Source organism: Pseudophryne corroboree, chromosome 11 (genome assembly GCF_028390025.1).
Source record: "Pseudophryne corroboree isolate aPseCor3 chromosome 11, aPseCor3.hap2, whole genome shotgun sequence".
NCBI classification, from domain to species: Eukaryota; Metazoa; Chordata; class Amphibia; order Anura; family Myobatrachidae; genus Pseudophryne; species Pseudophryne corroboree.
Genome location: NC_086454.1, coordinates 355153623 through 355169709, shown reverse-complemented (window position 1 = coordinate 355169709; position 16087 = coordinate 355153623). Strand labels below are relative to the sequence as shown.

At 47.3% G+C, this 16087-nt stretch overlaps 1 protein-coding gene across 1 annotated transcript in view; it reads left to right on the top strand.

Moving 5' to 3' along the window:
• Nucleotides 1–15593, top strand: part of LOC134969831 (histamine H3 receptor-like) — a 20205-nt gene extending 4612 nt beyond the window's left edge. Inside the window, exon 3 of the mRNA XM_063946026.1 lies at nucleotides 11641–15593. Within this exon, the coding sequence (XP_063802096.1) occupies nucleotides 11641–12531 (891 nt within the window). The 3' untranslated portion in view covers nucleotides 12532–15593. The remainder of the gene's footprint in view (nucleotides 1–11640) is intronic.
• Nucleotides 15594–16087: the final 494 nt, after the last annotated feature.

Below are 16087 nucleotides of genomic sequence, written 5' to 3'. Positions count from 1 at the left end.
ACTGGGAAGGGAAACCCATGGCTCTTATATTGCTGTGGAACCACACTGTCCCGCCTGGTTTGCAGCAGAACAGTGGAACTACTAGTCCCAGAATGCCCCATCTATATACGTGTTTGTTATACTACAGAGATAGGCAACCTGCTGTTCTCCTTTTGTTGGAGGACTATAAGTTCCAGCATATCCTACTAGCTACCCTTGGACCATCCTGTATTGTCCCAAGCAGTTGGAGAGCTGCAGGCTGCCTGCGGTGGATATTACAGATCGTTCCTATGTGTGATAATAGATGCTTCATCTGTCAGACTGGATGATAGTCCGCACTGTGCATCCCGTGCGCTCCTGTGCTCAGTTCTCTCCTCACTCAGGTGGCTATACTGATACTGACGCCTTCTTACTGACACTTTCTTACTGACGCTCTTACTGACGCTTTCTTACTGACACTTTCTTACTGACGCTTCTTACTGACGCTTTCTTACTGACGCTTTGGTGACTGAAGATTCGGGATGTATTCGTAGTCATTAGGTCGGCACCACAATGTTGACAGTTATGTTGTGGCATTGTTAAAATGTAACCAGGCAACAACATTCTCCATATGTCTACATATAAAATGCCTACATTGTAAGAATGTCAACATTATTGTTAGGCTGGAATAGGAGTGTGGTGGTGGGGGTCAGGTTAGGTTGGGGGAGGAGTAGGTGGGGGGTTATGGATTGGTTGGGGAAGGAGTAGGCTGGGGGTGGGCAGGGCCATCTTAAGAGCGGTGTAGGCCCCTGGGCAAAGCAATGCACTGGGGCCCCTACCCATCCTCCCGTGGCAGGGGTGGTGCTATCAGCGGCAGCTCTGATATCCCACGGGTGGTAGGGGGTGTTCTATCTTCTGCTCAGCATGTAGGACATGGAGCAGTAATTCCTGCTAATTACTCCTTTACTGCACAGATGGAGGGAGATGGGGCGGGAGGGAGAACACTAAACTGTAGAAGGGGCATTGGGCTGAATGAAGGGGTCCCGGTGCATGACTTCCAGGGTGGTTGGGGGGGTTTTAATCATACCTCCCAACATGACCCTCTCCAGGAGAACACAATGCTCTGCTCCTGGACTTTTCTCTTACTGTATGATTGCCATCACCTGTGCTGAACAAGTTCATGGATAAGAGAGGTGTTTCACCACAGGTGATGGCAATCATACATTAAGAGGGAAGTCCAGGAGCAGAGCATTGTGTTCTCCTGGAGAGGGTCATGTTGGGAGGTATGGTTTAATAGCCAGGGGAGTGGGCTTAATATTCAAAATTTTCCAATGGGAGGGCAGCTTGACTGACTGCAGATATCTCCAGTTCCTGGAAATAGATTTCTTAGCTTTTAATGGGTAAACAACTAGACCACAGGTTCTCAAACTTGGTCCTTAAGGACCCGCACAGTGCATGTTTTGCAGGTCTCCTCACAGAACCTGTGCACCTGCTGGGTTACCTGCAAAACATGCACTGTGTGACGTCCTGAGGATCGAGTTTGAGAACCTGTGAACTAGACAGTTCCTCCTTTCAGGGGGTACTGGGGACACCTTTCAGGGGGTACTGGGGACACCTTTCAGGAGGTACTGGGGACTTGGGGATGAGAGTTCAGGAGCCAGAGCAATCCACCAACGAATATATAAAACTGCATATTAGGCGTGTGGAGCTGGAGCAGGGACCAGCTGCTGGAAAGCTGATATCTCTGGTTCTGGGCATAGTAGAGACAAGCTGCCAGTGTCCACCAAAAGAGGAGAGTCCCAGCTTTTGGAAAATCCCCTCAGAAAAGCTTTAAGTTAGGCAAAACCTGAGATATCTGGCTGGGGAGAGCAATTAACAGGCTTGGATGGGGACCACTGCTTTGAATTCATATATATCTCCGGTTCCACAGGGCCGATTTTCAAAAATCTGGTACCCCTGGAAAGAGGGGACCCTCAGCTTTTAGCATAGGGCCCTTATACTCTTGGGGCCCTTGGGCAACTGCCCATTGAGACCATATGAAACGACGGCCCTGGGGGTAGGTTAGGGTTAGGCTGGGGGAGGGTAAGGGTTAGGCTGGGCGAGGAGTAGACTGGGGGAGGGTTAGGGTTAGGCTGGGCGAGGAGTAGACTGGGGGAGGGTTAGGATTTGGCTTGGGGAGGGATAGGCTGGGGGAGGAGTAGACTGGGGAGGGTTAGGGTTTGGCTTCGGGAGGGATAGGCTGGGGGAGGATTAGACTGGGGAGGGTTAGGATTAGGCTGGGGGTGTTTTAGGGTTTGGCTTCGGGAGGGATAGGCTGGGGGAGGAGTAGACTGGGGAGGGTTAGGGTTTGGCTTCGGGAGGGATAGGCTGGGGGAGGGTTAGGGTTTGGCTTCGGGAGGGATAGGCTGGGGGAGGAGTAGACTGGGGAAGGGTTAGGGTTTGGCTTCGGGAGGGATAGGCTGGGGAGGAGTAGACTGGGGGAGGGTTAGGGTTTGGCTTCGGGAGGGATAGGCTGGGTGAGGAGTAGACTGGGGGAGGGTTTGGCTTCGGGAAGGATAGGCTGGGCGAGGAGTAGACTGGGGGAGGGTTAGGGTTTGGCTTTGGGAAGGATAGGCTGGGCGAGGAGTAGACTGGGGGAGGGATAGGCTGGGTGAGGAGTAGACTGGGGGAGGGATAGGCTTGGCGAGGAGTAGAATGGGGGAGGGTTAGGGTTTGGCTTTGGGAAGGATAGGCTGGGCGAGGAGTAGACTGGGGGAGGGTTAGGGTTTGGCTTTGGGAAGGATAGGCTGGGGGAGGAGTAGACTGGGGGAGGGTTAGGGTTTGGCTGGGGGTGTTTCAGAGTTTGACTGGGGGAGGGATAGGATGGGCGAGGAGTAGACTGGGGGAGGGATAGGCTGGGGAGGAGTAGACTGGGGGAGGGTTAGGGTTTGGCTTCGGGAGGGATAGGCTGGGTAGGAGTAGACTGGGGGAGGGTTAGGGTTTGGCTTCGGGAGGGATAGGCTGGGGAGGAGTAGACTGGGGAAGGGATAGGCTGGGGAGGAGTAGACTGGGGGAGGGTTAGGGTTTGGCTTCGGGAGGGATAGGCTGGGCGAGGAGTAGACTGGGGGAGGGTTAGGGTTTGGCTTTGGGAAGGATAGGCTGGGGGAGGAGTAGACTGGGGGAGGGTTAGGGTTTGGCTTTGGGAAGGATAGGCTGGGGGAGGAGTAGACTGGGGGAGGGTTAGGGTTTGGCTGGGGGTGTTTCAGAGTTTGACTGGGGGAGGGATAGGCTGGGCGAGGAGTAGACTGGGGGAGGGATAGGCTGGGGAGGAGCAGACTGGGGGAGGGTTAGGGTTTGGCTTCGGGAGGGATAGGCTGGGTAGGAGTAGACTGGGGGAGGGTTAGGGTTTGGCTTCGGGAGGGATAGGCTGGGGAGGAGTAGACTGGGGGAGGGTTAGGGTTTGGCTTCGGGAGGGATAGGCTGGGGGAGGAGTAGACTGGGGGAGGGATAGGTTGAGGGAGGAGTAGACTGGGGGAGGGTTAGGGTTTGGCTTCGGGAGGGATAGGCTGGGGGAGGAGTAGACTGGGGGAGGGATAGGCTGGGGAGGAGTAGACTGGGGAGGATTAGGGTTTGGCTTCGGGAGGGATAGGCTGGGCGAGGAGTAGACTGGGGGAGGGTTAGGGTTTGGCTTCGGGAGGGATAGGCTGGGGGAGGAGTAGACTGGGGGAGGGATAGGTTGAGGGAGGAGTAGACTGGGGGAGGGTTAGGGTTTGGCTTCGGGAGGGATAGGCTGGGGGAGGAGTAGACTGGGGGAGGGATAGGTTTGGGGAGGAGTAGACTGGGGGAGGGTTACGGTTTGGCTTCGGGAGGGATAGGCTGGGGGAAGTTAGTGTTAAACACTAGAGTGAGGGTAAGGGGTAGGGATTAAGGTTAGGGATTGGGGACAGCACTTACTGGAACCCTGGCACATAAGATGAATCCACCATAACTGACAGTCACATGACCGCCGGACCCAAAGCCGCCACAAGAGACACTGCTGCCTCCCGTCACAGGAAAGTGACCGATGGGCCGGTATCCGGTCTCTAGGTCGACCACACTTAGGTCGACATGCATTAGATTGACCACTGATGGTCAACATACATTAGGTCGATATGGTTTGTAGGTCGACATGGTTGCTATGTCGACATGACAAAAGGTCGACATGAGTTTTTTACAATTTCTTTTACTTTTTCATACTTTACGATCCACGTGGACTACAATTGGGAACGGTAACTTGTGCCGAGCGTAGCGGTAGTGGAGTGAGGGACCTTGGCCGAAGCATGGTGAGCCATGCGAGGGGACGCGGTGCATTAATTGGGGTTCCCGGTCACTGTACGACAAACAAAAAAACTCATGTCGACCTAATGTTTGTGTTGACCTATTTCAGGTTTCGACCTAGTTACTGTTGACCAACATCTTACTCATAGAGCCACTTTCTCCTGCGCAGCGAGCCTTCAGATTCTAACTGTATGAAGCTGCTAGTTCCAATTGTCAGTTCAAAACCATTGCAGCTAGGCAGATCTATGTAGTGTGCAGGCACACACTACATAGATCTGCTCAGTCACTCACAATGCAGATTATTTCTCTGACAATTATTTTGCAAGTGTCACACCCAGGATTAGAACCCACAACCTACTACACTGGAAGCAGGTACCCTACTGATGGAGCTATTTGCTCTATCAGCAAGGTGTCTGCTTCCAGTGTAATAGGTTGTGAGTTCTAATTAGGGAGGCCAATCCCGGGATCGGGATCGGCGGGATCCCGGGATTTGGGCCCAAAAATTCCGGGATTTGAATCCCGGGATTGGAGCCTCCAATCCCGGGATTCAAGGGATTACAGTGCGCATGTGCGGGAAGGTTGGAAGCGGCGCGGGAGGGCGGGTGGGTGTAAGTAATAACACTTACTATCAGGCGGCCGCGGCAGCCATGGACACCCTGAACGCAGCGGCAATTCAAATGAAGCGCCGGCCGCCAGCCAATCAGAGCTGGCGGGCCGCCAGCCAATCAGAGCTGGCGGACCGGCAGCCAATCAGGGAAGCTGCCGCAGCAGCGGCAGCCAATCAGGAGCGTCTGCTGCGGCAGCTTCCCTGATTGGCTGCCGGTCCACCAGCTCTGGTTGGCTGGCGGCCGGCGCTTCATTTGAAATGCCGCCACGTTCAGTGTGTCCGCAGCCGCCCGCCTAATAGTAAGTGTTATTACTTACAGCCTCCCTCCCTCCCTCCAGCGCCGCTACCAACCCTCCCGCACCACTACCTACACCCACCCTCCCGCACCGCTACCTACCCCATAGGTGTGCGCAGACACTGACAGGCGGGTGCCGCTCCGGACTCCCCCCCCCCCCCTCCCCTCCACGGCACGGCATTATAGTGCTCTATCACCTCCCCTGTCCTGAACATAGACTGCTGCCGTGGAGGGGGGGGGGGGAGTCCGGAGCGGCACCCGCCTGTCAGTGTCTGCGCACACCTATGCCTAGTTGCCTACACCCTCCCTCCAGCGCTGCTCCCTACATCTTTCACTGGTCCCTACTGCAATCCCGGGATCCAGGGATTGACCGTTTTTCAATCCCGAATCCCGGGATTGAAAAAACGGCCCGGGATTGGCCTCCCTAGTTCTAATCCTGGGTATGACACTTGTAAAATGTGTATCTACAATATAGAGGTTGTGACTACTAAGGTGCAGGGACCAGTGGGGGAGTCGGCCAGGGAAGAGATTAACAGCAGCTGTCAATTAACTTAACAGAATGGTGTCACAGAACGGGGCGGGAGAATAGGTGCCCCCCTACACAGCGGGAGCCCGGCGGCAGCTGACTCCATTGTCACGCACAGTTACGCCTCTGGGTGAATATACATCTGATTTCAAAGCCAGTTCAGACCATGTGCCTAATTCAGAACTGATCGCACGCTAGGTTTTTCCGTTGCGATCAGGTCCGAACTGCGTATGCACCGCAAGGCATGTCGTACGGGTACAAAGGGGATCGTTGCTGAGTGATGGATTTAACAAAGAATCCATTCACAGCCGATCGCAAAGAGTTTGACAGGAAGAAGGCGTTTGTGGGTGGCAACTGACCGTTTTCAGGGAGAGTTTGGAAAAACACAGGCGTGTCCAAGTGTTTGCAGGGCGGGTGTCTGACGTCAATTCCAGCCCCAGACAGGCTGAAGTGATCGCAGCGGCTGAGTAAGTCCTGAGCTACTCAGAAACTGCACAAAACATTTTTGTACCGCTCGGCTACACATGCGATCGCACACTTGCAAAGCAAAGATACACTCCCCTATAGGCGGCGTCTATCTGTTCGCAGCGCTGCAAAAAATAGCTAGCGAGCGATCAGGTCTGAATTAGGCCCCATGGCCCTCATTCCGAGTCGTTCGCTCGGTAATTTTCATCGCATCGCAGTGAAATTCCGCTTAGTACGCATGCGCAATATTCGCACTGCGACTGCGCCAAGTAATTTTACAATGAAGATAGTATTTTTACTCACGGCTTTTTCTTCGCTCCGGCGAACGTAGTGTGATTGACAGGAAATGGGTGTTACTGGGCGGAAACACGGCGTTTTCGGTAGAGATGAGCGCCTGAAATTTTTCGGGTTTTGTGTTTTGGTTTTGGGTTCGGTTCCGCGGCCGTGTTTTGGGTTCGACCGCGTTTTGGCAAAACCTCACCGAATTTTTTTTGTCGGATTCGGGTGTGTTTTGGATTCGGGTGTTTTTTTCAAAAAACCCTAAAAAACAGCTTAAATCATAGAATTTGGGGGTAATTTTGATCCCAAAGTATTATTAACCTCAAAAAACATAATTTACACTCATTTTCAGCCTATTCTGAACACATCACACCTCACAATATTATTTTTAGTCCTAAAATTTGCACCGAGGTCGCTGTGTGAGTAAGATAAGCGACCCTAGTGGCCGACACAAACACCGGGCCCATCTAGGAGTGGCACTGCAGTGTCACGCAGGATGGCCCTTCCAAAAAACCCTCCCCAAACAGCACATGACGCAAAGAAAAAAAGAGGCGCAATGAGGTAGCTGACTGTGTGAGTAAGATTAGCGACCCTAGTGGCCGACACAAACACCGGGCACATCTAGGAGTGGCACTGCAGTGTCACGCAGGATGTCCCTTCCAAAAAACCCTCCCCAAACAGCACATGACGCAAAGAAAAAAAGAGGCGCAATGAGGTAGCTGTGTGAGTAAGATTAGCGACCCTAGTGGCCGACACAAACACCGGGCCCATCTAGGAGTGGCACTGCAGTGTCACGCAGGATGTCCCTTCCAAAAAACCCTCCCCAATCAGCACATGATGCAAAGAAAAAGAAAAGAAAAAAGAGGTGCAAGATGGAATTATCCTTGGGCCCTCCCACCCACCCTTATGTTGTATAAACAAAACAGGACATGCACACTTTAACCAACCCATCATTTCAGTGACAGGGTCTGCCACACGACTGTGACTGATATGACGGGTTGGTTTGGACCCCCCCCAAAAAAGAAGCAATTAATCTCTCCTGGATGGACGGACTGCCTGCCGAGTTCCGACACAGAGGTAGCCACAGCCGTGAACTACCGCACTGTACACTGGTTGATAAAGAGATAGTAGTATACTCGTAACAATTAGGATGACACTATGACGGTATAAAGAATGAAAAAAAAACCACGGTTAGGTGGTAGGTATATAATAATAAATAATACAATTCTGGTCGGACGGACTGCCTGCCGTGTGCCGACACAGAGGTAGCCACAGCCGTGAACTACCGCACTGTACACTGGTTGATAAAGAGATAGTAGTATACTCGTAACAATTAGGATGACACTATGACGGTATAAAGAATGAAAAAAAAACCACGGTTAGGTGGTAGGTATATAATAATAAATAATACAATTCTGGTCGGACGGACTGCCTGCCGTGTGCCGACACAGAGGTAGCCACAGCCGTGAACTACCGCACTGTACACTGGTTGATAAAGAGATAGTAGTATACTCGTAACAATTAGGATGACACTATGACGGTATAAAGAATGAAAAAAAAACCACGGTTAGGTGGTAGGTATATAATAATAAATAATACAATTCTGGTCGGACGGACTGCCTGCCGTGTGCCGACACAGAGGTAGCCACAGCCGTGAACTACCGCACTGTACTGTGTCTGCTGCTAATATAGACTGGTTGATATTTAAAGAGATATTAGTAGTATACAACAATACTATACTGGTGGTCAGGCACTGGTCACCACTCCTGCAGCAAAAGTGTGCACTGTTAATTAATATAATTGTACTCCTGGCTCCTGCTAACAACCTGCAGTGCTCCCCAGTCTCCCCCACAATTAATTATAAGCTTTTAATTTATACATTGATGACTGTGCAGCACACTGGGCTGAGCTGAGTGCACACAGACTGAGTCACACTGTGTGACTGACTGTGCTGTGTATCGTTTTTTTTTTCAGGCAGAGAACGGATATAGCAGAGAGAAGTGAACGGATATATTATATTAAATAAAAGTTAACTAGCAACTGCACTGGTCACTGACTGTGGTAAACTAACTCTGTCTGCGACTCTGCACAATCTCTCTCTATCTAATCTATCTATCTCTATTCTAATGGAGAGGACGCCAGACACGTCCTCTCCCTATCAATCTCAATGCACGAGTGAAAATGGCGGCGACGCGCGGCTCCTTATATAGAATCCGAGTCTCGCGATAGAATCCGAGCCTCGCGAGAATCCGACAGCGTCATGATGACGTTCGGGCGCGCTCGGGTTAACCGAGCAAGGCGGGAAGATCCGAGTCGCTCGGACCCGTGGAAAAAAAAGTGAAGTTCGTGCGGGTTCGGATTCAAAGAAACCGAACCCGCTCATCTCTAGTTTTCGGGGCGTGTGGATAAAAACGCTACCGTTTCCGGAAAAAACGCAGGAGTGGCCGGAGAAACGGGGGAGTGTCTGGGCGAACGCAGGGTGTGTTTATGACGTCAAACCAGGAACGACAAGCACTGAACTGATCGCAGATGCCGAGTAAGTCTGAAGCTACTCAGAAACTGCTAAGTAGTTTGAAATCGCAATATTGCGAATACATCGGTCGCAATTTTAAGAAGCTAAGATTCACTCCCAGTAGGCGGCGGCTTAGCGTGAGCAACTCTGCTAAATTCGCCTTGCGAGCGATCAACTCGGAATGAGGGCCCATGTCCACGCGTCTGCGTGTGCCTGACTGTAACTAAATATATAAATATAACTATATACACTGTATCATCAAATATGCAAGCATAAAATGACTACAATGTCCTTTACAGGTCAGGCACAATTCCGTTATCAAGATCCCAATTAGTTCCTTCTAGTTTCTTTTCCAGAAACAATTGCAGTGGCACTTACAGATGCATCCAAACCCATAATTACTATAATACACCCAGGGGAGTCATTTGCTTTGAGCAATTTAAGCCCCCTGAATACAAGGAACATGTAAAGCATCAGCTTTTACAAGTAGAGTTACATTAAGGACTAAATAGCCTTATAAAAAGCATCTATAATTAAAAGTGCTTTGCCATTGCCAGAAAAAGCGCCGGGGCCTATATTTAAGCAAATTATAGCGTTAGAAGAAATGCTACATTGTGATTGGCCGGCAGCACCATGCAATTATATTAGTAACATTTATAACTGCAGGTATTTAGAGCTGTATTAACGTAACGTTCTGTGTGGAATTCTGAATAACTAAAAGTCTAGAAAAAAGCTGCCCAGACTAATTGCTGTGTGTGTATGAGTAACAGATAATTATATACTGATAAACTTTAAAAACCTTTGCGCGGCCTGGCTTTATAATTGGTGAGCAATGACGTCAGTAGTTTAACCCCTTCACTACAAAGCTGCTGAGATAATCCTGATGAAATCTCAATGGTGACCATCCGGACGGCCACAACACCGGCTCCGGGAATCCTGACGGTCAAAAAACAGACGGACCCCGACGGCGAGTAATAGGGTTAGGCACTAGGGGGAGGGTTAGGTTGCCGAAGCTGACAATTAGGTATTTTACGCATATATTTTTATTTAAAGAACTTTTTATTTCTCATACTCTTGGGTCTATTCATGAAGCAGTGGAGAAGTGTGGAGAAGTGAGCCAGTGGAGAAGTTGCCCATGGCAACCAATCAGCATTGAAGTAACATTTATAATTTGCATACTATAGAATTGTACGGAGCAGCTGATTGGTTGCCATGGGCAACTTCTCCACTGGCTCATTTCTCCACTCTTTTTCACTGCTTCATGAATAGACCCCTTATTTAATTGTTTAGTAATACTTAGGGACCTATTCGTTCAAGATGTGGATAAATACAGATGGATAAGTTAGTTTCCACATGCTTAAGGGGTGATTTAGCAAAGCTTGGAAAGAGGTAAAGTGGAGAGAGATAAAATACCAACCATGACAGTTATGAGCTGATTAGCTTGTACTTTATCTCTCTCCACCTCTCTCCAAGCTTTGATAAATCTCCTGCTTTATTCTGCTGGCTAGATGCATCATCGCTTGGACAGTGATAAAATGTAGAGAGAAAAAGTGCCAGCCAATCAGCTCCTAACTGCCATATCACATGCCCTGTTTGAACAATGGCAGTTAGGAGCTGATTGGCTGGGACTTTATCTCTCTCCATTTTATCACTTTCCAAGTGATGATGCATCTGGTCCTAAATTAACTATTGTACCTATTTATTAATTGTCTAATACAGGAGGTATCAGTATCACAGCGCCAATGTTAGTACCGGAACGCACTGTCATTCCCCATACAGTGTATCAGAACATTACGATTGTTATTAGGGTTCAGAAAACAAACGTTGGTAGAGCTCGCCTCTGATAGCTGATGAGATGGGGCAACCACACTCTTTCCAATGGAACCAGCTGTCGGGGTGCAAAGAGGGATCTCCCCAGATCCCACAGCTCCTCCCTGCTTATCTTATATACATTCCCCTCTGCAATCAGCTGCGAATATACAGCTTTTAGCATGGCTGCCATCAGAAATTGTGGGGCCAAGGACCGACAATATAGACAGACTCTCCTCACACACACACACGTAAAAATAAAATATGTACAGTATATATAAAAAATATACAAATAAATAAATATAGAAAAAATAATTCTTATGCACACACAGAGCAACACCATATTATGCGCCTTGCACCATAATAAGTCCCCACAGTAATGCCTCTGACACCATATTATGCCCCCACATTAATGCCCTTGTCACTATATTATGCCTACACAGTAATTATGCCAGTACCTGCTCGTTGTCAGGGGTTCTAATCGCTGTCAGTGGATCCTCTCCCCCCCCCCCCCCACTCGCCATTGCCGCTGTTCGCGCCTACTTGTTTCAAACTATTGAAAACGTGCCCTCCCAAAATGTCTGCCGCCTCAGAGGAGACAGTTATTAAAGATACTACGGCCTCCTCTAGTATCTTTAATAACTGTCGTGGCCATTTTGAGAGTGACATTTTTCAACAGAGTGCTGCGGGCGGACGGCAGAGGACAATCAGGTCTGAATACCCCCTAAAGTCCCTTAGAGCATTGTTGCATGGGGGGTGGAGGTCTAGTGATAATTTTGCCATTTGACCATGTTATACAAGTTATGACCCTGTATGTATAGTAACCTGTTACATATATATATATATATATATATATATCACTTGTGTTGCAACCTTTTATTTTCATGCATTAGGTATCCTACAGAGCTCAAAAGGGGATGACCAGAAATGCCGTCTTAAAAATGTTAACCGTGTGGGTGGCCGCCTTTCTCCTCTACGGACCGGCCATCATCAGTTGGGAATACATCGCCAGGACGACCATACTGCCCGATGGGGAATGTTACGTGGAGTTTTACTACAACTGGTATTTTCTTATGATAGCTTCCACAGTAGAGTTCTTCACCCCTTTCATCAGCGTCACCTACTTCAACCTGAGCATCTACATCAACATCAAGAAGAGGACCATGATGAGGAACGAAGAGCTGGCCCAAGGGCAGGAGCATTGTGAGATGAGCTTCCAGAGGAGGAGAAAAAAACATTTGATCTTTTTCGTTAAACCGGCTGAGAAGCCTTACACCGACGCTAAAAAACAAGCAACCTGCTTGACGCCTATAGAGACCTGTCCCACGGGGCATCGGTCACAGAGGATCAAGGATCACACCCTGGACTTCAACATAAGCCAAGACCTTCCTCCTCTGCAAGTTGAGGTGCAAACCAGAAGACATCAAGACTGCTTTTACAAGTCGGTAGAAAACGCTTGTAGTAATGTCAGGACGGACATGGCTAGTAGCATTGCCAACCGGTTCAGGCTATCGAGAGACAAAAGGGTGGCCAAGTCCCTGGCCATTATCGTATGCGTGTTCGGCCTGTGCTGGGCACCTTACACCCTATTAATGATCATCAGAGCGGCTTGCCACGGACGCTGTGTCCAGCATTATCTCTACGAGATTTCCTTCTGGCTCCTCTGGTTAAATTCTGCCATTAACCCTATACTTTACCCTCTCTGCCATATGAGTTTCCGAAAAGCCTTTATGAAGCTTCTTTGTCCAGGAAAAGTGAAAATACATCCCCATATTTATATGTAAATCAGCCAGACGCTACAGTCCTGCCAAGCCCCCCCACCACCCGCCACCTTGACCAGACAGCAGCACACACCTTGGGATATATATAATAGAAACGTCTTCACCCCAATTCTGTTGACATGGTCAGACAATGCAGTGATAGGGTGAGTTGGCATTGAAGTAATGACCAGATAATGGGAAATCCCCAGGAAGCATATGTGTGATACAGACTATAGAAATAAGACTTTGCAAATCGGAGCTCAGAGAAAACAGAAGATTTTTTCTTTTTAAATGTCCCGAGTACACCTGGAGTATATTTTGTATTTCGTACCCTACCTGAGAACTTTATAAATAGTAGTATTTAAGGGAAGACAATGGTCTTTTTGGCGTAACAGTATAAAGACTTTTAGTTTTGCAGAATGTACAGGAAAAAAAATGTATGAATTCAGAGTGGAATTGAAGATATAAATCAACTTTTAAGTTTGCACCCACCTACCCCCCCCCCCCCCCCCTCCCCATACTTTCAATCACTGCTAAAGTGGGGGCTCGTCCACAGAACCAGGCAGCTGCACTGGATCTATAAGTGCAAAAATTACCACCTCCTCCTTCCTCTTCCTTTAGGATTATTAAGCACTGACATCATATTGAGTCCCAAATGCCTTAAATATACAGGTAGGGTGATAACATAGAGGTAACAGCAAACGCATTGTGTAACCAGCTACAGATGGGTCCATTGGACTTAATCTCCTGCTGTAATGACTTAATCCCCTGCTGTATTGTTCTCTGTATTGTATTGCAGCTGAGAACAATAGATGAAGGATTTATGTTAATAAACCATGTTGTGCCTAGGCGCAGCAAACTAGCCAAGATAACCGTGGACCCACCTGTACTTCCACTTATTTCTCCAATTTGCCCATAGCCGGGGCAAAAGCTAAATAAAGAAAACACTTAGTAAATGAGGGCTACAAATTGAAAGCAGGTGCTTCCACATTGTGGCTATTAACTATTTAGTATCCTGTCCTGCTCAGGGCTAAACAGTAACATGGAAATATAGAGTATGATTGCAGAAGAGTGTCCCCCTGTACTGAACTCTTCGATGTTTCCTCTGGCTGAATGTGATATTAGAATGGAAGTGTGACGCCTTGTCCCCATCACCTGGGACAAATGTGGTTGTGAGTGATTGTGGGAACGGTACACATTACAAGCGCACCTACGCTGAAGACTGATGCCACGCAACTGGGCGGTAATGTGGCGTTCTCACGCAGGCAAAGTTCGCTGGCAACAACTATTTGCTCCCAAACGCTGGAAAACAGACAAATGTCATTCAAATTGGTTAAATCTGTGTGATTTAACAAATTTATTTGAACAATATTTTTGATCCATTTTATATACATTACCAGATTTTTGTTCCCACCAGACAGATTGGACAGATAAATGTTTAGGTGTGTATCCAGTTGCAGAGTGGGTGTACAAGTCTGTGGATATGCGCATTTATTTGCATGCATGCAGTATTGGAGTAGATGCATCAGATATCTGGTGGTGCACCGATGATCTTGCTGCTAGAGGTTTACTTGTTACCGTTGGTGCACATTGGTCCATTTTTGCTTTCACTGACCAACTGGAACAAGGACACTCCTAGTAAATTCAGTTATATGCTGTAATGTTTGGATCAGATTATGGTTATATCAGGGCATATATTTTAATTATCAGGACTTGGTGCCTATCGCGGCAGTAAGAAACTAAAGATTGCCAGCATTCACCAATTTTCACATGCAGGGTCAAGGGCTGCGATGAGTTAGCAGTAAAGTAATGAGTAAAGTAAAGTAATGTGATCACAGGGCCTCCTGTTTCAGGGGCTGGTTGTGCTACTGCGCACATCCAGTTATCACACCACGCATGTCCAAGCGATCGTTGCCAGAGGGGTCCTACGGATGCCCCTCCCAAATGTTTTCTGGAATGTCGCCCAAAGACTACAGTGGCTAGTTCCCGTAATGCTTCGCAATCTGGAGCTTGGTACATATGGCATTTTAGCAGCCCCCCATAAGAACCTTGCAAACATAAACGTCGGACCACAGAAGATATCTCCAATATTTGCTGGAGTCCTCCGTATGTACTTTCAGGAGAACCTTAGTATTTGCGGGTGATTCCAGAGGATATCCTGCAAATATGGTTTGCTAAATATGCCTCATACATAACTCGCCCTACAGACATACTCAGTACAATATCGACCTGGTTTGGCCCGCTTGATATGTCCTTGTATGGTCATCTTTAGACATAAAATACAAGGCACATTTTGAATATAAAGACAATTATAGCCATCCAGAAGATCATATGTTGTTCCTGAGTCTTTCTTTGTTCCCCCTTTTGTTGGTTTGATGGCGGAAAATGAGTATAGTGCATTCACACAGTCTATATCCGATTAGTTTCTGGTTGGATAATGATGTCTTCTACCTGTCTTTACTGGCCAATTATAGGTTGCGGTAATGTGACCGCTGTTTGAACGCTTCACGTTAAGGCTTAATCGCATAAATTATCTGATAATTATCCACAAATTAGGCAGATTTTCTTGTGCAATCTTTCATCCTATTGTTACAGTTACAACATTCTTAATTTTCTAATTACAATAAAACATGGGGGGCGATAATATGGACTTCAGTGCCACTATTCAACTTCCGCTGTATGTCTGCAGATATCCACTAAGATTGCAAGCTCTGAGGGATAGTGATACATGGTTGATAGCAAAATAAGTGCAATAAATCCAGGAAATAGCAGGCTTATACATTGTTTTGGCAATTCATTAGTATCAGCGTATATTTGCACTCGCCCTATAGCAGGTGTATATGCGCATAATTGCTATTTTGCAATCGCACATTGGAACCTGTTTATACTCTGGGGACGGGCGAATAATACTTATAATACACTACCTGACCTCTAATGGAGCACTGCGCACCAGCCACTAACCTCCCAGCGTACGTCGTATACATTTTATATTTGTATCGCATAGAATTTATCGCACATAGTATCATGTAAATAAGAAAATCATATTTTTCATAGTTTATTGCATTCAATAAAAAACTGTATAATAATTTACCTCATTTATTGCACTTTTATAGAATAATTCCCACAATGTATACAAAAATAAAGATGAATGAATAAAATATATATATATATATATAAAAAAAAAATATATATATATATATATATATATATACATACATACACTCTTCTGTTCATTCAATTTGCACTTTATTAATTGATAAATCTAAACTACTGACATTTTCTATTTTTGGAAGCATTCTTAAATGCTGTAAAGTGAGAATGATTTCAAAACTAGAAGTGTTAATAGTTTATTTTTATCAATTAACAATATGCAAAGTGACTGAACAGAAATTACATCTGAATCAAATCCATATTTGGTATGATCACCCTTTGCCTTCAAAACAGCATCAATTCTTCTAGGTACACTTGCACACAGTGTTTAAAGGAACTCGGCAGGGAGGTTGTTGCAAACATCTTAGAGAACTAACCGCAGATCTTCTGTGGATGTAGGAGTGCTCCAATCCTTCTGTCTCTTCATGTA